We start from the raw sequence: 23,957 nt of genomic DNA on the forward strand, positions 1-23,957 counted from the left end.
TACATCTTTGCAGTGTATATCTCTGTAGCAGTGACTTTAGTTTCAATCAGACCTAATGCGTTATCTTCTCTGTGCTTCTATTAAGAGTGTACAGATCTTTCTATTTTAGGGATGCAGAATGTTTCACCTAATATTTGGAATGATTCTTCAACCCAAGTGCATTAAAAAAGGGGATAGTAATAACATACAACTTTTATTTCTTTGTGAAATGTCATAATTTGGTTACTTTTTGGCAGTAGTTCTAAGAAGCTTGTTTATTTTTTCCCCCCTTGTAATGTGTTTTGTAGAAAACGTGCTTTTGTTGTAAATCAAAATGTCTTGTCTGGGTACATAACTGAGAAACAGTAAATTTGATAGATAACACTTCTATTTGAAATAAATACTAGTCTTCGGGGTGGTTTTTTTTTTTTTTTTTTCCTCAAAATACTTCAGATCTAAAAAATCTTCCCTGTTTCTCCCCCCAATAGCTTAATCTCTGATACACTCAGGTAAAGCTTTGGAATTAGGGCAGTAGACTGGCAAACTTCAGTCTCTGATTGAAATCATGCATGTCAGTGTGAGCTATTTCCTTGAAAGTTATTTCAGTGCAGTAGGTTTTTAAAGAAGAAAACAATGAAGCTTTGTGCTAAGTGCATTGTTTTTCCCCAAAAATGCAGTAAGCTGCTGAATATCGTGTTTGACCTCAGTTTTGTGGAAATCCATGATAGTTACACATTTTGATAAACAATATATTTCCTTTATTAAATTAAATATAGATGAACTAATAAAAGACCTGTGTGACTTGATCCCTCTCTCTTGCTGTGTGGTGAGTGCCTCCAGTGAGGACTGGCTGAAGGTCTATTAAATGGGTTCATGCAGCTTGATTGGGGCACCGCCGAAGTTGCTGGCAAAACTCTTAGTGGCACGTGTGGGTGCGGGGGACAGAGGTGTAACGTATGTCCCAGGAGGGATGTTCCCAGTCCTTCTTGAGCAAAGACAAGCCCACGTGGCATTTCCACGTGTCTCAGAATGCCAAAAGAAACTTGGAATGCCAAAACCAATCTCTTGCTGCTAATAGACTGGAGCCGGGATCCCAGTCATACGGTATCTGATCTACTCCCATCTTGGAGGACTGTGCTGCCAGACCCTGGCCTGTGATAGTCACTGATTCTCTCCTATCCCTGCTAGCATGGCTTTCTGAATTTGGCCTTTGCCCAAAGAAACTAATTTCAGTAACTTTCTTGGCAGACTGGACAAATGATAAAGTAAACTAATTAGTATTAGGAGTGTGAATGGCATTTTCAACTCAAAGCCTGTTGCTTTGGATGCCATTGAGAGCTTTGCCATCAAATTCAAAGGGAGAACGATGATATTGTTTGATCAAAAAAAATCAGTTTTGATATATCAGAGCTTTTAAATGGCATTTAAACTGCTGCTTCAACAACAGCAGTGAAACACAAATTGGAGTCACTTCACAAGCAAATAATAAACCTCATCTTTATACTGTGAGGCTGAGGGGGATGTTCTACTGATTAATCAAGCCTTGAGACATAAACTGGGCTAATCTGGTGCTGCTGTTCTCACATCCTTGCCTGAGAAAAAGCAGTAGGATGGATGAGTGCTCTGGTATTGACACATTCTGACACTGGGCACGATTCTGTCTCTCAAGTTAAAGAGAAGCTTTCTCTTCATTTTGGAGAGTGCCAGATTGGGACCAGCGTGTCTGTTTCTGATGTTAAAGTTAAACTTTGAAACCAATTCTGTGTAAAAAGAAAGACAAAATAGTTACTTTGCTTCCCAGCTTAAAAAAAAAATAAATAAAAATTTGCCCCAAGGATCCAAAATTGTCTGTGAGGCCCAACAAACAATAGCTTATTTCTTACTCTAATGGCAAACTCTCTAGAGCTGTGGATAAAAGCGTGTTTAATGGAAAAGCACTGCAAGTTCCCAGAGCCTGTGGGGAGAGCTGCTCGGGCACCTGATTAGGATTCCAAGTGAATGTGAATTCATTTAACGATCCCTTTGAATGTTGTCTTTTGTGCAGACCGGTTTGGACTCGGACAGCCAGGCAGGATGCCTGCTTCTGTGAATACCATGCGAGTCCTGAGCACAAGCACAGATCTGGAGGCTGCTGTGGCTGATGCACTGGTAAGAGGGAAAATACAAAATGCTTCCGACACCGGAAAGTGGCTTAAAGTTACCTGTACGTACGTTCTCCTCTTTCTATGTAGCTTTGTTCTGATTGTGCCAGTGTTTGATGCTGTAGAGTTAGTTACCTTTTGCTGGTTTGTCTTTGGATATATTACCTGCAATATTTGTTTCCTTATTCCCTATTAGTTCTGCACAGTTGTTATCAAACAGACCGCTGTGGCTTGGTGCTAGAGCTGCAGGATGGGTTGAATCAGCTGTTTGTCTTCCACTTGGCTGTCAGAGGATGAATGCAGCACTGTGGGGGTGCTCAGCACCTGTGGGGACAGGGATTTCCATCAGTCCTGTTACCTGCATGAAGGCTTTGTCAGAAAAAGACAGTGTTCTCTGTTAGTGTCGATTCCTGATCGAGTTTTAACAAAACTGAGAATTTCACCAGTGTTATTTGCACCTGGCTAGGTACTCGGATCAGCTCATAACTTGGCTTGCCTGTAATCGGTACTATCTCATGCAGTTAAGTTGAAGTGCATTTGTCTAGTTTGCTGCTAGTACTTTCAAACATTCAGTGTGTTTCCAAGTAACTTTATTGTCATTTTTAAAAATTTTGTTGTCTTGTATAATCTGACTGTACCGTAGTATCTCTCAGCTAGAACCCGGAAGGTATTTTCTGCTCTTCAGAAGACAAGTGTTAAGATAAGCCTTTGGATTTACCCTTGAGTATTTGAGATGGAGAGCATGTGTAGAGGCAGGAGCAATTATTCTACAGCATTAGCTGGGTATCAGCGTACCTTGGGTCTTCTCCAGCTCTATTGCTGAGGTGGAAGATTTCCTGATGTATCTTGAGGCAGATTTGTGAGATCTCTCTTTGGAGAATGAACGATGTCCCCAGAGTTTGAGATGTCCTTTTTCTATTTCCTAGTTCACTTTCCCTAAGGACAGCTAATGTTTTTCTTTGATTATCACCCAGTCATGTCACTTCTGTTTCTAGAAGATTTTTAGAGTACTCCTAGAGAAATGTCTTTTTTTACAAAATCTACCTTTCCATTAAAAAAAAGTATTTGTGAATAATACACAGTTAGGACAGTATATCATAGATGGCTCTGTTGCATTTAGTGGATTGAATCATTAGTGGGCGTTTTCATTACCAAATACAACAGCTTGTGAGCGAATTTCTGGTTTCAGTGCCTCGAATTTGCCACCAGGGAAGTTCAGGGCATAATTACATGTGATGTTTTGCCTGTGTGAATGAAATCAGGCTGTATCCCTGAATGCGAACAGTTGCTGAATACAGGTTTCCCAAGGGAGGAGAGAGTCACAGTGTTTCAATTCACAACTGATCGCTGAGATCTCTTTGCGTGTGACTTAATCTTCAGCTAGACTTAGAGTTCCCTTTTAAATATTCCACTCTTAAACTAAATAACATTTTACTGGAATGTTAAAATCTTAAAGGGTTGAACACTTAAAAGGGAAATCCTTAAGTCTAACTGGAAACTAAGTGGTGCTGCTGACTTGGTTGATCAATCTGAATTTGTGTGACTTTAGGGGATGCAACGCAATCTTGTTGTCCCTTCTTTCCCACCACCCCTATTTGCTCTTCTTCTTGGTTGTCTTCTCACAACAGGCAATTTACAAACTCTGTTCCTTTTGAGAGGGTAATGTGATGCCAGCTTTTACCCAGCAGCCTTGTTTTCAGAGGAATATTCTTTTCCCTGTAGTAGGAAATGAAAAGAACTTCTCCAGAGATGGCTTCAGCCAAATACTCAGTTTAAACAAAACACAGTGGGTCATTTTGTGACCTCTACTCCCTGCGTACAATTCCCGTTGGATCCACTGCTTCTGTTTGAGAGCTGGACTTGGCCTAAACCCGCAGTGTCTATACTGGGAATCAGTGCTCAGATCTGTCAGAAGAGCTCAAAGGGTGATGGAAACTTTGGCGTTAAGTAAGGCCTTTAAGCCGGGGTGCCAGCCAGGGGGTCTTAAAAGAAGCTAAGCTTCAAAAAAGTGTGGTGTAAGAACTGTGAGTTGAAAGAGAACTTGGTTAAGTGAAGTTGATTAAATGTGCTGCACTGTAGATAGCGGTTTCCTGACATCAGAATGTCTTTCCGAGACTCTAAAATCAAATGGTACTGATAATGTGTGGGGAGATAAATCATTACCAAAAACTCTGGTATCTTCCAGGGCGGCGTTTCTGAAAAGTAAGGAAAGAGGTGCTGTATATAGATCTGTCATTTAAAAACTTATTAACAGATAATCTCACTTCCAGGCTCCCTAATGGAAATTGTAGGGCATACGAGTAGTGCAGCAGTTAGGACGTAGTCAGGCATTATTATACCCACTTTTATTTTGCGTAAACTGTATTTTTTTTTTTATTTGCTAAGACGCATTTGCTATACATTTTTGTTGCAAAAACAAACCCTACATAAGCTTCTGACATAATTCTCTATGCTTTTTCCCACCCTTCAATATTTTCCTGCCTACAGCTGTTAGGAGACTCCAGGAGCAAGGTACTAGTGCTTTCTTGACTTTTTATTTCTACTTTCCAACTTTCCCCACTCTGTTGCTAATGCCCGTGCTACTGCACTTGAGTTAATTTCTATGCTTCAGTCCTGCAGTCCCAGTGGAAGCAAAACTCTGCTGGCTTCTCAAGTCCAAGAACTGCAGGACTGGACACTGGAAGGAATTCTGTAGCAAACACTTTAGAATATATCAGAAAAAGATCGCCTATATTGTCTTATCAATCCAGTTCTGTTATGGTTCATCTAAGAATTTGTTTTGCAGTATAGTATGCAATTTGTGTTGCTACTGTAATTATTCTAATACCTCTTCCGTAAGGATCGAGGTTATCAAAGATAAGGGAATTAGGTCCTCTAATGCCATGCTGTAGAAATGAGTGGAATTTGAGTACTCCACTCCCTTAGCAGCCTCTAGAAAAATCCTAGCCCATACTAACAAATTGTCATCTCCTATATCCCAGTGCATTTCTAGAGTCACTTCATTATCAATATCAAAGTGACTGTGCATGCCAGCACAGATTCCTTCAGCTCTTTCTTCCTTATCTTTTTTTTTTCTTGAAGTAGTGGTTGTATCTTCATAGAATCTGTAACAATGGAACTGACCATTACTGACAGTAAAACAACACATGATTTCACTACCAGTAGCTAATTCCAGTGGGCATAAGTGTGTCTCATACTGGGGAAGGCAGGCCCTGCTCCCCTTAGTCACTCAAATAGTCTCATTGAAATCAATGGGATCTGTCTTGCTCTACTGTGAGAGGTAAGCAGGCAGTGCTTGGTGACGTCTTTAAAACACTTATGTCACTATAATGATAGCATTAGTCTTTCTTTTGGTGATTACGGCTAGAATGTTTTTCTTTTGGCATTGATGTAACTATATATAACTTACTAAGTCAGAGTTTCCCCTTTTCCAGAAAAAGCCAGTGCGAAGAAGATATGAACCCTATGGGATGTACTCTGATGATGATGCCAACAGCGATGCATCAAGCGCTTGCTCGGAGCGCTCCTATGGTTCCAGGAACGGGGGCATTCCACACTACCTGCGGCAGACTGAAGATGTGGCGGAGGTCCTGAACCACTGTGCAAGCTCCAACTGGTCTGAAAGGAAAGAGGGGCTCATAGGTCTTCAGAACTTACTGAAAAGTCAACGGACACTGAGGTGACCTTGATAGTTTTATAGTGTCAGTCATTCATGAGAGATGGCTATAGTCAGAAGTCATTAAAATTTACCATCCTTATGTAGACAGATAGTATTTTTCACAGCTGTGAAGGCTGTGTCTTTACAGTGTGGGACTTTAATTACTTTTGGAAAAAATTCAGCTATGTCATCAGCATAATTTGTGTTAAATTTGTAGCAGTAATGTAGACAGGACTCGGGTAAGCATGCTATCTTCTCTTAGCCTCCCTCTGTGTCATGAAGACCTCCAATGGTCGGTGTTTGTTGCAGCACAGTGAGATTTCCCACAATGATGGTAATGTAAATGCACTCAAAGGGTGGTAGCATTTTTACATTAGTCTGTTTGAACCTTCAGCATTTTTTTCCCCAGCAACTTAATTGGTGAAGCAAACGCTACACTTTAAAATGACTCAGGGTGTGTGTGTTTCAAAGGTGAGATCAGACAATGCTCTCAGTATGTTGAGTATACTTTGACTCTGTATAAAGGCTGTGTTAGGTATAATTATAGATATTATTTGTAACTTGTGAAAAATCTTATATCAGAAAGTTCAGTCTCCTATAAATGGTGTTGTTTATAATGTAGAGGGAAGTTTCTTAAGGCAATAAAGTAGGTGTACCAACTCTGAAACTTTGCTCCTAGTAGGAGAGGCAGATCTTTTTCCCTTGCTGACAGCCACATAAACCCTTCAAACACCTTCAGCGTGTCACACATTAAAACAGATCTTATAATTACTTAATAGTCATGTGGAAACTTCATATGGCGACAGGTCACGTTAACTAAAGTCAATTGGCTCTTAGGCCATAGGCTTTTCACCCTTAGTTTATGGTGAAAGTATTTGGAAACAAGCTGCTTATCTTTTGGCTTCTTTTAAGATAACATTCACAAATAGCTGCAATGTTTTTATTTTCCTGTGATGAATATTGTGTACTTAAATTATGACCAAGTTTATAAGTGGTTGTTGTATAGTTTGTAGCCTACCTACTTGGATTTGCTCAATTGTTTCCATTTTAAAAGGCCTTCATGCTGGCTGAAAATATTTGATGGTTCATGTTAACAGGCTGAATGAAAACATACTGAGAGCAGGCCTGGAAAGGTTATTCTCTTGCCATCATAAAAATGTTCTAGCACTCCACATGATGTGGTGCAGTCCCTAAGTGGGAAGTGCTACAGGTTTTTAATATGGATAGTTAGAGTCTCCAGATCTGAGGTGCTTTTTGATGTGGTCTATTTATGAGTCTTTTAAAAGATAGTTCCCACATACATGCTGTCCTTTTTTCTTTATTTTAACAAACTGTCTGGGAAGACTCTGGCACCTCATATATTTGCATGAAGAAGTTGAGTGAGACTGATTTTTGCCACAAAGGTGCACGAGGATTATAACCAAGGCTTTTGAGTGCTGTTGGGGATAGTTCAAGGGGGGAAATGCTGAGACGGTTGGGTGATGAGCTATTGATCCAGAGCAGTAGCTCTTAGCAGAAATGCCCGTAGAATTCAACTATTGTTCTCAACCCTGCTTCTTGCAGTGTTTGAACTGTACTGCTGTCACTAGTCCTTCAAGCTAGCATGTTTACTTAGCTTTGATCCTGAATAGTTTATAAACTTGACCCAGAAACTACACCCCTGCAAAGTTATTTTTTTTAATTTGATACTGGTTTTAGTTCTCTAGATCATATTTCCTTTTGGTTTGCTTTTGGTCTGCTTCCTCCTTGGTTCAGGGTTGATCTGGTGCCTGTTCTAATGATTAGATTTTATCATCCTGTTTGTTCCCACGGCAACTTGCAGAACATCATCAAGGTCATTAGTCCAAGGGGCAAGTCTGTCTTCTAATTAAACCTGATATCTTCTGTTGTGGTATAACAAGTTTAATAAAAGGCAGTGATGTGGCTAGGTTTTCTTTAGTACTCTGAACTGACAGATAGCTGATCCTATATTAGCTGGGATTTGCATATCCAGAAAGATGTGCGTGCAAAGTGGCGTGATGCTTACCTATCCTCTTTGTCTCATATGGTTTCACGTGGCCTAGTTCTTTAAGGGTTCCCCATAAGGTCTTGTAAATAAAACAAGGCCAACAAGTCTTCCACTGCCCGCTTCAATTTAGTACTTGCATTGTTACCTCAGGTACGTGAGCTTTGAGAGAGACACGCGTATACTTGCTGTCTTCATGTAACCTTTGTCCAGAAAGAAAATTCATTAGAGTAATAAGTAGGAGTTCATTCGGGGAGCTGCAATCTGCATGGAGTCAGGAGAGCTTTGTAGAGTAGTCATTTTGAAACTCTGCAGCCTCATCCTGAATGAGGCTGACAGCTTGCTGTGATGTCGTCACAAAGACTTTTTCCTCTGCATCAAACTCTGAAGACCATTGTCTTTGTGCCCTTTTAAAATTTGATCAGCCTTTCATGCATAGGTTTATTTGGAAAAATGTCCCGTGTTACTTATAAACAAACCAACATAAAATAATTGCAGACTACTGGTATATTCTGGCCTGTTCGTTGAAGCTATTTTGAGAGGGAGGGGCATATGTTGGTGGATTGTAGAATTAAAGTCTTTCTGGAAAGAGGGTACCTGTAGTCAAGATCTACACAGCTGTTCTCTGAGCAATCAACGCACACTTCACTAGTCACTCTGATTTCACAGTAATAGTGAAAAAAATCTAATCGCATCGGTAGTACGCAGGGAACGTTACCTAACAGTCTTAGAATCATAGAATCGTCTAGGTTGGAAGGGATCTTTAAAATCATTGAGTCCAACCATCAACCTAACACTGCCAAAATCACCACTGAACCACATCCCTCAGCACCACATCTACCCGTCTTTTAAATACCTCCAGGGACGGTGATTCCACCACTTCCCTGGGCAGCCTGTTCCAGTGCTTGACAACCCTTTTGGTGAAGAACTTTTTCCTAATATCCAATGTAAACCTCCCCTGGGGTAACTTGAGGCTGTTTCCTCTTGTCCAGTCGCTTGTTACTTGGCAGAAGAGACCAACCCCCACCTCACTACAACCTCCTTTCAGGTAGTTGTAGAGAGCGATCCTCTCAGCCTCCTTTTCTCCAGACTAAATAATCCCCATTCCCTCAGCAGGTCCTCGTGAGATTTGTGCTTCAGACCCCTCACCGGCTTTGTTGCCCTTCTCTGGGCACGCTCCAGCACCTCTATGTCTGTCTTGTAGTGAGGGGCCCAAAATTGAACACAGTACTCAAGGTGCGGCCTCACCAGTTCTGAGTACAGCAGGACGATCACTTCCCTAGTCCTGCTCACCACACTATTCCTGACACATGCCAGGATGCTGTCGGCCACCTTGGCCACCTGGGCACACTGCTGGCTCATATTCCGTTGACCAGAAACCCCAGGTCCTTTTCTGCCGGGCAGCTTTCCAGCCACTCTTCCCCAAGCCCGTAGCGCTGCATGGGGTGGTTGTGACCCTTGTACAGGACCTGGCACTTGGCCTTATTGAACCTCATACCATTGGCCTTGGCCCATCGATCCAGCCTGTCCAGATCCCTCTGTAGAGCCAGCCCACCCTCAAGCAGATCAACACTCTTGCCCAAATTTTGCTCTGGTTTTGTTTGCACTGTAAACAAGCAAAAACTTTTGCATTCTTTGGCAGTTTGCCTTGCAGGAAAACTAAGACGTATTTTAAATACATTGCAAAGAAGAGCTTTGGCACCAAACAGTTCTGCATTTGAGTAAAACTCAATGTCTTACGAAAGGGACCCATACATAATTCTTTTTTCACCTGGCATAAAAAGCATTACAGAGCACCTAATAATCCCTTACTAATAGGAACTTAGATTGTGCCTAGATTTAATTATTTTCTGATTTACTAGATATCCCGCTTGTTAATCTGTCTTCCCTTTCTATATTTTTTCCTTCAATGTGCCTGCTCTCAGACTTTGGGGTCAGTTCTAGTATCTGTTAGTACTGTCTGATTCTAGACTGATTTTACTGAAGCAACTGAGAATTTAGGCCAAAATATTTGATTACTTTATACCCAAACAGTATGAAAGTTCTGATTTTACTTTAAAATTTGAATTCCCTGACACAAAGCAGACTTGAGAAACCTATTCCTAAGCTGCAAAAGACCCATATTTCAGTGAGTCAGTGACCTTTATGCAGGAAGAAAGTAAATACCTCCCAAATGTGCACATTTTGAATCGTCTTCTGCAATCCAGAATATAGAAGAAAATAGGCAGCAGAAAATACAGCTGTCTGGCTTATGGTTTTCAAAAAAAATGTTTATTAGACTTCTTAATATAAGACTTGTAACCCCAACAGTTAAACTGGAATGCCAGTTAAGGCTTTGCCTTGATTGAGGGCTTTCAAAGTGTGACTTAAGTGATATTTAAATAAAGATTTTTCAGCTGTTAATATTTACTAGTTTTTTTGCTGCAACTAGAGCTTTAGCATTAATACCATGTTTTATTTATGTATTTTAGCCGAGTGGAGTTAAAAAGGCTATGTGAAATATTTACTCGCATGTTTGCTGACCCTCACAGCAAGGTAAGATCACAAAGACTTGGCTCGCTCTCTTACATTACCATGTGTGCACAGTTGACACTGTTCCAAGATGAATGTTTTGTATTTCTACCCCTGCCATCTGCTGGGGGAAACTGGCATTTATAAGTCTCCTTGATTTTTATCTGTTTTATAATGAAGGGATGTGTCTCAGTCTCTCCTAGGTTGCTAGGAACTGGTTACTCTGTGCTTCCCAAGGAGCAACCTAATGCCTTCCAGAAGTCAGCTCCTGGAGCGAGAGGTTCAGTTTTATCAGCACTTCTCTAGGAAGTGTCTTGGTGATACACAGTAGAGTGAGGTCCATGAAGGTTAGCGAGCCATAGGTCAGCATCGTGGTCACTGGGGATTGTGTATTGTGTACACCTGGGACCAGTATGGAGTTTCACCAACATACTGTTCTGGGTCTCATAATTAAGGTCTTTAATATAGCCACTTTTTGTACACTGGCCTTTGAAGTTAAAGGCCGTGGCATGAATTTAGAGACATCTGTTAAGAAGAAGCAGGCTAGGGAATGGGGATGTTGGGCCCATAGGCATGTTCAGACCCAGTGGTCTTCTGTCGACAGGTAAGCAGGAGCAGGGAGAGGGTCCTTTCCTGAGGAGGTTTGCTGGTTGAAGGCAACCAGTAATTGCTGGGTAAAAACATCTGCTGTTGGGTTAAATACAGTTTGAGAAAGAATAAGCCGTATAAATATTTGTATTTCAGACGACTTGGTAAACCAGTTTTAATAAATGCTGGTCAGGTGGAAAATCCCTGGGCAGGCAGAGTTGCCTGTTGCAGGTCTTGCTCAAAGCATGCGTTTTTGGCTGTAATAGTCTGGACCAGCTGTCCCACAGGCCTCGCCGGGTGTGGCAGTTCCTGCCTTGTAAGGTCTTAATGTTTTGGTCCTCAGAGGTTCTGTATGTGTTGTGGAAAGGGTGAATTGTAGGTATTGGTTTGCAAAATATTTCCAATTTCTAAGTAAGTTGAGGGTTTATTGCACACTGGACTCAAGTATGTCCTCTGTGGCAGCGGCGATCTATCATCTGCACTGCTTTTACGGTATTACTGAGACAAACTTATTAGTTGTAGTGTTAAACATATGTAAACTTTGTTACATGTAAACATGTATAAACGTGTTACTTTCATGAGTGAGGAGACTGGATCTGGTCCAAGGCATATAATGTTTTAAGTGGCTCTTCTGAGGAGAGATTGTGTTTTAAGAAAATGTAAACTTTCAATGAATGCATCTTTTATCTGTTGACAAACTGCGTCTGAACAACCAGCCTTGAATCACTATGTGTGCTAACGAGTGGTTTGTTTTGTTGCATGGCCTGCTTTGCCGTGGAATTCACAACAGAGAGTAAGTGTATTCTACCCCCTTCCTTCATTCGTTTCATGTGGTATTTTAATACGACACATTTTAGACGAGTCTTGTCTGATTATTTTTTTTTTTAGAGCAATGTAGTCACTAAAATCATTCATTCATGAAACTGTCTATAACAAAATCGTCTTGAAATTCAGACTGTGAATCCCTCCCCTTTGATTATTTTTGTTTAAAACAGGGTATTCCTTTTTGTGACACTTGTTTTGTTTGTAGGTCTTCAGCATGTTTCTGGAAACCCTGGTTGATTTCATCATCATTCATAAAGATGACTTGCAGGATTGGCTTTTTGTTCTCCTGACCCAGTTGCTAAAGAAAATGGGAGCAGATTTGCTGGGGTCTGTGCAGGCAAAAGTTCAAAAAGCCCTGGATGTCACCAGGTAGAGTACTCAGATGGCAAATGTTATGGAGTTTTTTTTCAGGATTACATGAAGGGATCTGATGAACGTTTAAGAAGCCCAGTAGTGCTGTATATTTTGAGGGATCAATCTTGATGAATATGAGAATAAAGGAGAACAAAGTTATGTCACAATATTTCAAGCACTGATTTAAAAAGGCCTATCTCTTTTCTAAATAGATAAAGCATAACATTTAAAACATGTAACTGATTTAATTTTGTTAATTTGGGGTTTTGGTGTGCATGTGCTTTGATATAAATTTTCTTTTTTTATATATATTTGCAGTATTCAGAATATGAATGGTGCTTGACCACAAAATTCAGACTATCTTTCATGTGTTCAAACAGCAAATAATTGTAATGTAAGGATAAGACCTTGAATGCTACTGCAATGTGCACACCAATTGTATAGTCAACGTCCTTTTCTAAGCATGTCCAGCACAGGACACTTTTGCAATAAAGTTCAGCTCATCCTGGAAATGGGATAATTAAGAAAGAAGTAGTAGTAATCCAGGAGAAAATAGGATAGAGGAGGGGAAAAAGAGGAGAGAAATCAAAAACACGTATGAACTCTGAGGAAGAGATGAACCAGTCTGCTACTACAGATAAGGAAACAAAGCACAGCCTGAAATGAAGAAGGAATGGACGGATGTGCCAAAAGCTGCATAAGCGTACAGAGAGCAGATAGAGTAACAGTGTACAAAGGTATTGATTTAGCAGGTTTTGGTAGTACTAGGTCAATAAGCAGCTAATCCTTACACTTGGAGTTTCTGTGGTTGATGGTAAAGTTAAGAAGAAAACTATGATAGGTGCTGAAATCTATTGTGTAAGCTTTAATGTATCAAGTTAATTTAGTCCTGAAAATGTATGTTGCATTACATTTTTGCCTCTGTTTTCTTTGGACAGGGATTCTTTCCCGTTTGATCAACAATTTAACATTTTGATGAGGTTTATTGTAGATCAGACCCAAACACCAAACCTGAAGGTCAGTATCAAAAGCCTTTTCGCTAAGGCATCAACATGGTTGTCTTAGCTTGCCATGTCAGGCATATCCTAAAGCCTAGAACTCACAATAAGATAACTAATTGTAAGTACCGGCATGATATAGGAATTATATTGGCAACTTTAACTCTCTCATTTTCCATTTTAAAAAACCTAAACATCTAGAAAATAGGACCCTGTGACTCATCACAAGTCAATAAGAGTTGGGCTTTAGGCACAATGCAACATATTAAAGTTTAGACATGGAAAATTCCTCTTCACCCTGGTTTTGGTGGGAAGAAAACCTGTCTGTGCAGGACAGAAGGGACCAGACCCATTCTGAACAACTGGGAAATTGGCACCGTAGGCACACCTTACGTGCTTGTTGCACAGATCGGACATAGCAAGTGTAGGGTTTGGAGAAAATAACATGGGAGCTTTCTGTTACTGGATTCTGCCAGGGGGATACTGTTTTGCAGACTGTTTCTCAGGAGGTTGCTCTTTCAAGGCTATAGGAACACTGTAAACTCTGAAAGTCATATGCATTTATCTTCCAGAGGCAGGAATATACAGGATGCCAAATGACTCGAGTGTTTTTTCTTCAGTTTCCCAAATTTTGGATCTTTTGAGACTCCAGCATCAGGCATTTGCTTTGAGACCACAAGCTATGGCTTAGCATCTGGAACAATAACCACTGGTAGAAACACAAGCAGACATATGTATTTCAAGCCAGTTCGGCTATACCGTTCCAGATTCTTACTACACAAAATTTATCTGGGTAGAAAGTTGCTCTTGATTTTTGAAACATGACATAGACACATGTCACAGGGATGTGTTTTTTCCCCCCGTGTGACGTAAGTCTATTCAATCTTTAAGTGGTATCTGCTTATTATGGGATAAATCCATCTTTGCCGGCTCATGAGATTAACAAATCCCTTTTCACTTCTCAGGTGAAAGTTGCTATCCTGAAGTATATTGAGTCCTTGGCAAGACAGATGGATCCAACAGACTTTGTGAACTCCAGTGAGACAAGGCTTGCTGTATCTAGAATTATAACTTGGACAACAGAACCAAAGAGCTCAGATGTGAGAAAGGTAAGCCAGGATGATGAAGTATTTGCAGTAATTAGTTTCTTCAAAAGTAATTAGTTTCTTAAAAAAAAAAAACAAAACACCACCACCCCTAAATAATCTAACCCAACAAATAATGGTCATAAAGGTAAAGAAAAAAATCAGTGGTTAGATTCTAATTTAAAAAAAAAATGGATTTTTCCTACCTTACTGTCCAAACCAAGTTGCCATTTCACACTTCTTCATATATTTTTTTTTTCTAGTAGGTACTTAGCCGTGTGACCGTAACTGCTATTACTGTGCAAAAGAGATTGTAGTTTGAAAATGTGCTTTTTCTTGATCAGTCTGGAAATATCTCTAGGTTTTTGTTTATTTAGATGAAGGCTCTGTGCTTTGTAGACTCGAATGAAATCTGGCATGACTTCTGTGTTATAATATTGTTAAAAGAAAGTAAACAAATCAGTAAGCTGCCGGGGGCTCTCAACTCTTTCCTTTTAAGAGCTGTGTGTTTATCTCAACCTGGAAAAAGTTGACACATTTAGGTCAGGTCTGGGTAATACAGTTACCTTGTTCTTTATCTTGCTGTAGATGCAAGTGTCAGGCAAGCTCAAATGGGGCAGATAGTGATACTCATCTCTCCCAAGAGAAAAGTGAGACTTGCTTTTATGTACCTGGCATCGGTAACACAATTCGAAATTACCTTCTTTTCAGCCCAAATGTAGAAATAAATTCTAGAAGGCTTTGAGATGTACTTGGATTTAAAAAAAAACCAAACTTTAAGCATTTCTGAATGTAAAAATTGTACTAGATTTTTACACTCTACATGCACTTGAAATGTTGAATTAATACTAGAATAACATACTAGTTTATAACTTTGGAAATAAGAAAATTATTTTTGTTATTAGTGAGAATTTGATTCTGATTATAAGATCACTGGGTATCAAAGGTGCTGCAGCTGCACCATTATCTGATAGCTGACACAAGGTTTCAAAGAAGCATTTTGGGTGCATGCTGTTTGCTTTCTGGCATAAAGCTGATTGGATCTAGAGAAAAATGTCTCATCCTCTTTTCTGAAGACTTTCTGCAGAGATTATTCCCACCAGTGTGACTGAAGTTTGCTTTTTCAAAATAGTCTGCCTCAGGAAAAAAAGAGTGACTTTAAATCCTGGCCTTACATTTGGAATATGCATTTCCGTTTTGATGCTTCCATGTACGAAGTCAGAAAGAATTAAACAGGCAAAGAAGCTGCTTCTCTGTTAGAGTTCAAGTAAACCTCAAGCAGTGTACTCTGGTGGTGGTCTGTGAGATGGAGTTGTAATTAATTGAAATAGAAATATACATTAAAAAGCAAAATCTCTGCATATTGCTCAGCAGAAGAAATATTCCACCGTTAGGGGTCATCATTGCTGCATGCAAAACTGAGTGAAGAGTATCTGCAGCAGCTGAAAAAATCGGCTGTTAGCTCTGAAGGTTTGGGGAGTGGGCATTCTCAATGCGGTATCCATCCTTTTATCTGTTTCAAAGACATGCAGAGCTTCCTGCGGGCTCCACTTGAGCAGTACCTGGGCAAGTGCTTTGCGGGCTAATAAGAGATTACTGAATCTAAATTCTTTTAATTAAACCTGCATGTGACTTGGGTTTGCCTCTGATGCCTGTAGCTTTCAAATAAATTATCACACAGTTCAGCTTAGGCTACTAAAAATGACCGCCCAGGTGATCTTTATTTCATCATACTGTTGCTGTACTATGATTTTATTAAGAACATAGTACAAACCATGGGCTTTAGAAGAGGCACTGCAGCAAAGACTGGTAAGCAGTCATTGGCCATCATGTCTGTCAGGACTGTAGTTAACAGACCAATACATTGGTTATGCAGTAACGACTGGATTATCAAGGGCCAACCCAGACAGGCGAAATGTTCTGAAGAACACAAAAAATTGTCCTCCTTTTTTGGAAACTATAACCTGGAAAAAAAGTACCTTTTTTTTATATCAAGATGATTCATTTAAGGATCAAAAGCTTCTGCCTTTTTGGGAGGTGTAACAGTGGCCTTCAACATCGCAGGTTTTCTAAGTGCAAAGCAGACCATGCATTTGTAAACATGTCACAACCTGAAAATGGAGATGGCAGTTGAGGTTATGGGGGAGAGGGAGAAGAAACAATTCAGTCTTCAAATGATCTAAGTACTACAAGAAGCCTGTAAAAAGTGTAAAATAAAGTAATTTTCCAATAGAGTCTGGATTTGAGACCACCAGTGCAATCAACTCTGCTCCTGCAAGCTGACAAGAGCACACTTTATTTTTTGGTACTGAGGAGTCCAGTCCCTGTATACTCTTGGCTGGCACAGTCCAGTCCCTGTATACTACTGCGGCTGACTTGGTGGGACAGTGATGCCGATGCTCAACTGCTTGCTGAGGCAGGGACTCGTTCCTCCAGTAAATGCAGTCCCGCAGCCAATGTGTTTCGCACCCAGATTTGAGTTACTGAATGGTACCTTAATGCAAGTAGCATCTGTGTGTGTGATGGCTGTGCTGTTTTGGCTGGGTTTCACCTTTGAGCAGATGTGGGTAAAACAAGGTTGCTCGTGCTGGTGGTGAATGTATAAATGACATCTGTCAGTGAGGAAAGCGTGTGGCTACTGTGTGCACATGGTAGTAATTCATGCAGATCTGATCCTGTGATAGCAATCAAGGGATCTGTTCAAGAAATGGATTATATTTTCAGTTAACAGATTATCCTTTTATTGCTGATCATCTGTCCATTACTATTATTCACTATGTGTTATGGTCATGGAGGTCCTAGCCCCATAGTGCAGAAAAATAGAACAAAAAGTGGCATTTAGTCCAAAAACCTTTTCAAACTGAATGACACACCTTTATTAATAAACCTTACATATTCTTACGATAACTACTTAAGCACACTTAATGAGCACACTTAACCTGTCTGACACCTGACTTGAACTACGGATTATGTTTTATAGCTAGTGAAATCAGAACGAAACTTAGTCAAAGGAAATGCTGTTGTGCATAAAACAGTTGATGTTCTTGTATGGAATTATATCTGTAACTAAACATAAGCTCTGTTATCGCAAGAAAAACATGATGTACTTTGAAGAACATACCGTTGATATTACAGAGTGTCATTGACAAAGTGCCATGATTCCTTCTTGGGGCAGAAACCGTTTAAGGTGCTGATAGTAGCAGTGAACTATGTACAGTCAAAATTATTGTCAAGCTTTATGTTTAAAATAAGGTGATCTGCAGTGTGTTACAGGTAAATATTTGTCTTGTTTTAAAGGTTGTTAATACTTACGGGTGTTTACCCTGCATTCAAGTTAAGATTTACTTCCTGCAAGCAGTGCTAGAAGAAAGGTGAAAGACATTTGTTGTCCGTGCTGAACAAAAGCCATTGGGTAGGAACAGGTCACGCAGCATTGCATGGAGACCTGGATGGGATGTGGTTCCAGCGCAAGGAGAGCACCTGTTGGTAATTTCTGCACCTACAGCCCGCTGGCTGCTTTTTCCCCAAGCAGAACGTATCAATGGGCAGGGCACAGATCAGGATTCCAGATAACTAAGCTCTAATTTTGGTTGCAGTAGCATCTAACCTTGTGCGATGCACTTGACTTTCCTCTGCTTTTGTTTGTTCCTCTGTGTAACAGGGTGTTAATTCTGATTATTATTTTTTCTTTCTCTGGAAAATGTTCAAGATTTGATGAAATCATTTTACAAATGCCACTTAATTACCACACAGGAAAGTAACACAATGACAATGCAAATACTGTGATGACTGGTTTGAGGACATTAAATCAGTAACTTCACCATGTTATCACTAATATTGCCAGCAAAGTTGTTATGCAACCCTTACGCAGGTAAAGTGCTTATTGAATTTGGATGACAGGCTGGGGCTCTGTGTGGGAAAATACTTTGATCTTGGAAAAGAGCCATCAGTTTGAGAATGGAAATGAGAATGAGACTTCTGATTTGACTCTGGCCAAAGCCTAAAGAAGCCTCACGTCCAAGGTTCAGGTGAATGGAAACTTTTATTAAATGTGACTGCTCAGCATTTGAGAGGGTGGAGTCATCTGTGCGGGCATGCAGGATCTTAGCATTCAGGGGGTGCTTGTACAGGCTGAAGGGCAACGAGGCCTTCTGAGGTGAAGGCCCAGTGACAATGCCTACTGTCTTCTCAATCAGCCAAGCTCTGGTCTTAACAATTAATAACAAGATCTGTACTGCCTGATCGTCATTTGGACTACTGATCTCGGGGAAGAAGAAATTTTTCCTTTGTTCCAGATATCCTGACTGACTTCTCTGTTGCTGAAACATTCCTACAGTAGCTTTATTTTACAAGCCTGAATGCATTTTTACATGTTATAGGCAGACTTGTGTCACATCTACATCATGTTCTTTCACTTATGTAACCGGGAAAACCTTTTTTTTTTTTTTTTTTCTTCCTCAACGATCCCGCTCGTTACTGAGTTTGGCCAAGCTGCCCTTGAATACAGACAGTTGGTGGGACTTGGTAAGGAACTAGAACCATTGCAGTGAATCAAAAATCCCAGCAGAGTGCTTGTGTTACTGTGATTTGCATGAGGATGGAGTCCCCCTCAGACTGTCTAGGGGTAGGGCCCTCCTTGGATCGGCACCACTGGTTTGTAGGTGAAGTCCAGAGGTGTCCAAAGAAAACAAGTTTGGGATCAGTTTTTTTCCTAAAACTGCTGAATTGAGAAACTGTTTCTGAATTATACTGGAAGATGAGAAATATTGCAGAGAGAAAATTGCGGGTCAACAAATTCTTCATATGCTCAAACAGGCAATGAACTTGTATTTACTTCTTCAACTAATAGTCCTAGATGCTGTTTTTTGAGAAATATTGATGTTGTCACTTTGATAAGGAAATCACATCAATCAATAAAGCCCAGAGCAAGTTTGGATAAAATATTGCTGTGATGTCTGTAGGAGGACCAGCAATGGACAGGAAAGCAAACACTGCTAAGGAAATGAAATTGGGCTCCTTTGCAATGTGATGCCATGAGACCTCTCAAGTCTGTCCTGGAGCTTTAATTTTCCATCTAGCATCAGGCTGATTTGAGCAACTCTGGGACAGAAGCTTCACTGTAAAAGCGCTCCCAAAGACTCTAGTGAGCTGAAGTGGCATCGTTCATCTTTACTGGTGTTGGGCAGTAAACACTGTTGGTAATGGCCTATTACAGTAGCAGTGGCAAAGAGGATGTTTGCAGAAATATTGTTGAGTGGCAAATAATTTTAATATTCCCCAGTCAGAGGCCTTTGCCTTACTGGGTCAGAGGTTTCTCTAGCACTATTGCAATATTCCTACACCAGATTTATGCATCTCGTGCACTCCATGAAGAGCCAAGTTACCAGAGAACCAGGCTTTAGCATTTCATTTCAGGCTTTTGGAGTCTTCAGTAGGACTACGTCCATACTGCTGAGGTCAGCCTTTTAGTCAAAGGATATTCCTAAAGAAGTCAAACTCGGTGTAAATGCACAGAGGAATTCCTTTCAGGCGTTTAAATGTAGTCAGTGTTAGGAAAAATAGTGTAATACATCAAAAAGGGCACCTGGTGGACTTCAGTGTTTACTTGATTTAATACTATTAGAATAAAAAGGATCTCTGTGTCCTAGCTGTGTTTCCAAAATAGTAGCTGTCATTTTCTGTTTGTTTTGAATTTGGTGCCAGAGAGCTATGAGAGCCCAAATGTTTTTAGTGTACGCAGTGTAAGGAAAATGGGTTTTCCCAACATTCGTGGCCAGAAAATCATCACGTGCTTGTTGGAAACATGGTGCTGGGGTAGATTTCCTTAAAATGAATCTCTTCACTTTATACTGCCTTCTAAGTATCCTTTGAGTTGAAAGCAGCTTGTAATATAAGCCCATTTGCTCAGTTTGCTTGAAACGGTAAGAGCTAGTGCTTGACATGAGGTAAGAAATTGTTACCCAGAATGTGTATACTCGTGCTTATATTATGTGTCTGTGCATAATATGTTTGTGTGTATGTGCTGTTTATATACATACACACAAACCTAACTAGGTATAGGTGATGTACCTATTTTGAAAATCGAGATTAGAGGTGATATTTACATGATGCATTTTTGAGCATGGCGTTTTTGAGCCATCCGATAAATAGACCATAGGTTGTTTTCTCTGCACCGTGATGGATGTCTGCCATGCTTATTCTAGTGTTTTGAAACTCTGTGCAGATTAAAGTGCATGTTTTCATTACAAACCATATCTTACTTCAGTAGCTTATCTTCTTTCTTAGCTTATATGTGGAAACCTTCCCCTCAGAATTTGGATTTATATCATGCCAGGTTTTTAATAGAAGTTTCTCAGTTATTAATGAAATGTAACCATTGTTTCTAGTCCTGAAACCTTTTTTTGCAACAAATGCCATTTTGTAAGGAGCAAAGTTACTCAGAGTAGCCTTCATCAGCTAACATTTGGCTATCCAGAAATAATGAACGTCTTTGCTGTGCCCAAGTCACAAAACAGCAGCACACATAAGGAGTCGTAATCCATTATAGAACAGTGATCAGAATCTGTAAACAGAATATGTGATGATTCAGTGCTGCAGTTTTTGCTGGCACTTGTTTGAGATGCCTTTGACACATGTAATGCAACCATCCCTGACTTGTAAAAGTGTTTCATGATATATTAAGTGTGTGCTGTATATAAAATACAATAGCAATGTGGATTTAATCTGTATGTGAATTCTGTATTTAAATCTGTTAAACAAATTCTTCCTTTTCAGGATGTAGATGTAAACAGCATATTCTAATAGAAGTCTTTTGGGAAAACAGTGTGTTTAAAAACTTGTGCTCAAGCTAACGTGCTTGGATTATGTATGAACTGATGAAGCCATTGTGCTTCATATTACCATATCAGTAACGTGGTTGTCCATACTCATCTGGTTCCAGACCTGAAAAAGGAACAAGCAGGAGGTTTGGTTTAGTAGATAGTTTGTAGCTTAATGCCAGCTAACACTTAATTGTCTGCTGGAAAGTACACTCAAATAACACATTCTTTAGAGCCTGCGAACACTCAGTAGATGCGAATTAACTCATTTAACATCAGCTATGCTCACTGGAAAATCAAAGCGTGGCCCTATGCCATTGTGTGCTAATACAAGCTGCCTAATGTCTCACTGCTGCCTCTTGATCTCAGTGGATCTATATTTGATCTGCAGTTTAGTATAAGCCAAAGTGACATGAGAGAGAGTGCTGCTTTGTTCCATTGTGCCTTAAGTTGTTAAAACCGTATTTGCCTTAGACTGGATGGTGAAATGAATGATATACAGAGACTATGATTATGTTTGTCAAAAGTGAGTAGATATTAGTGTGGATCTTCCCCAGACCAATCGCATGATAAAAGGCATTTGTAGACAGCATTGGTCTATCAGACTGATGCCTGGACTGGAGTCAGGAGTTTGCAAGTTTTTAGCTGCTTCTTCGTCTGAACCTAGAGATGTCTGTGAGGATAGGTGCAGGCAGATGCAAGCACCTATTCCCCTCCTCCTGGCTGGCCAGATTCACGTGTCATCTCTGTGCAGCACTGCCTAGGCTTTACACCTCAGCAGAGGTTTTTACGTGGTTATGGAGGCCATCAGGATGTTGCCAAAGCAAAGCCTTGTAGGAGAACTAAGGGATGATCTGTAAGCCTGGGAGTCGTGGCTGAATTTAATTTTGAGCCAGTGCTGCCCTCAACTGAAAGGAATGCTCTTCTGGTTAACTCAAATATTAATGCTTTTTGTTACTTGAAATTTAGCAGGCATCTGATTAAAACTCATCTGTGAAAAGATAGCATGTGTACTGTTTAGTTGAAATCTATGCTTTCGCTAAATAATATCAACTTCCCTGTTTGTCAAACCCAGACCATGCATAGTTGGGTGGGTGAGGATTTGCCAGCTAGGACAACTACAGCTTCCTCAGGCCCTGGTGAAGGAAACTTGGAAGAGAAATGTAAACAGGTAGACTAAAAGCTGTGTGCACTAATCACGCTAATCTTGTTTGCAGTCTCAACTCACCTGTCTAGCTGTGTAAAGAGACCTTGACTGGGAGTGTGAAAAAAGTGTGTCTGTCTGTGAAGTAATTCTTTGGCTTTGGTGTGCTTTTCTGTTAACTCTCTTCTTGTAGTCCCTCATGAGCAATCAGGGTGTGAGGTCCTCTCCTTTTATGGAGCTGCCAGTGTTGCGAGCCCATTGCCAACAGAAGTTTGAGTAACTTGAAAACTGCTTTCATATAGCTCAGGCAACTAGCTGCTTATTCTGCTGTGGTCTACTGGACCAGCGACAGCAGCAATCATAAGGCAGGTGCTTGTATTAAGTTTAGGTCACTGACCACATTTCCTCTCTAAAAACCAATGGATTTTTCCAGTTAGCCTTGATCTTTTTGCTTAATGAGCCCAAACCATTTCAAAGAGACTTTATTGTAATTCAGCCAAGTTGCAGAAGTCTCAGATTTTGATAAATCTGGCCAACACTCACTGTCTAGGTAAAAACAAAAAACCAAAAGATGCTAAAGCATTTGTGTCCCTTAAGCAGCTGACGCTGCTGGACAGCATGAATTGCACTGACCTAAGGCTGAAACTTTGGGAGCTGCTACCGGCTTGTGGAACCTGATCCCTCACTGCATTGTTATAAGGAAAATAATGAAGTTACATAAGCGATCCTTTGCAAATGATTCAAGAGCCTGACATGGAGCCAGACCCCCTCACTAGCATAGTCAGGCTCTGAAGTCACTGGAGTTCCTCCAGCTCAAGCCAGCAGAGAACTGCTTCATTAAAGTTAGATAATCTGTAGGGTCTACGTTATATGTCACTGAAAGGAGATGGATTATTGTTCCACACTAATGGTACAGGGACACAAAGGCAAGGGAAAATTCAGATATTGCACTTTCTTCAAACTATATATCATCAAGCACGGGTGTTGCATGGAGAATGTTTGTACACTGTGTACAGGAATAAGTTTTTTATTGCTTGTTTTAAATTTATCTACTCCTTGAGTAATGTAATGAAAGAAGGGCCAAGACTCTCAGAAATGAGCAGTGATTCTGAGACTATGAAAATGTCCTCTGGTGTGTCACAAGCTGAAAATCCACAGATTTAAAACTTTTAGAAACATTATCTGTAAAATATGCCCTTTTGCTAGATAAATGTATGCTAGATAAATGAAACTTAGAGGATTATCAAGCGTGTCCAGATCTAACTATTAGACAGGTGTAGAAAGGCTGCTCCTGATGCTCTTTGTTACTGAAATAAAATTAACTGTATTAAACGGGCAAGTATTGCAAGAGTGAAACTTGGAGCGTGTTATAAATGTGATTTCAACCTAGTGTGGACCTTCCAGTTTTTTTTGTTTAATGGTAACAGTGTTCTTGACTTTGTGGTAGCGAGGACCAAGATCTCGTTGTATCAAATTTTAGGTAGGAAATCACCGTGAACTTTCCAGTAATGCCTTTTGCCTGAAATTAAATGAGAAGTGCAGTTGGATGGGGAAGGACTACTTAAAAAGAAAATAGCCAAGGTTAACCCATGTATCTCCAGTGTTGCTTTTGAGAGCTTCACTGGAGCACCACTCCCAGGCTGTAGTAGTACTTGGCTTTATTTCAAAAAGCATAGACTATAGGTCTGCTTTCTTTCAGGCCACATAAGATTGTAAGCATTGTCAGCGACTGTTCAGCACTTCACTCAAAGCACAGTGACCTATTTGCAGGTAACAGCAAAGCTACTGAAGAGCACCAGGTCCACAGAATACTGGCAGACGCTCCTAAAAAGCTGTGTTTTGTGCAGAGAG

General features: G+C 40.3%; 1 protein-coding gene across 1 annotated transcript in view; it reads left to right on the forward strand.

Annotated features, from left to right (window-relative positions):
* CLASP1 (cytoplasmic linker associated protein 1) overlaps window positions 1-23,957 on the forward strand; it is a 171,868-nt gene that overhangs the window by 113,592 nt on the left and 34,319 nt on the right. The window contains exons 21-27 of the mRNA XM_082484322.1: window positions 2,024-2,127; window positions 4,608-4,631; window positions 5,555-5,799; window positions 10,255-10,318; window positions 11,913-12,076; window positions 13,000-13,078; window positions 14,025-14,168. Of these exons, the coding sequence (XP_082340448.1) occupies window positions 2,024-2,127; window positions 4,608-4,631; window positions 5,555-5,799; window positions 10,255-10,318; window positions 11,913-12,076; window positions 13,000-13,078; window positions 14,025-14,168 (824 nt within the window). The remainder of the gene's footprint in view (window positions 1-2,023; window positions 2,128-4,607; window positions 4,632-5,554; window positions 5,800-10,254; window positions 10,319-11,912; window positions 12,077-12,999; window positions 13,079-14,024; window positions 14,169-23,957) is intronic.

Source organism: Vanellus vanellus (assembly GCF_965231255.1).
Source record: "Vanellus vanellus genome assembly, chromosome: 5".
Lineage (NCBI taxonomy): Eukaryota > Metazoa > Chordata > Aves > Charadriiformes > Charadriidae > Vanellus > Vanellus vanellus.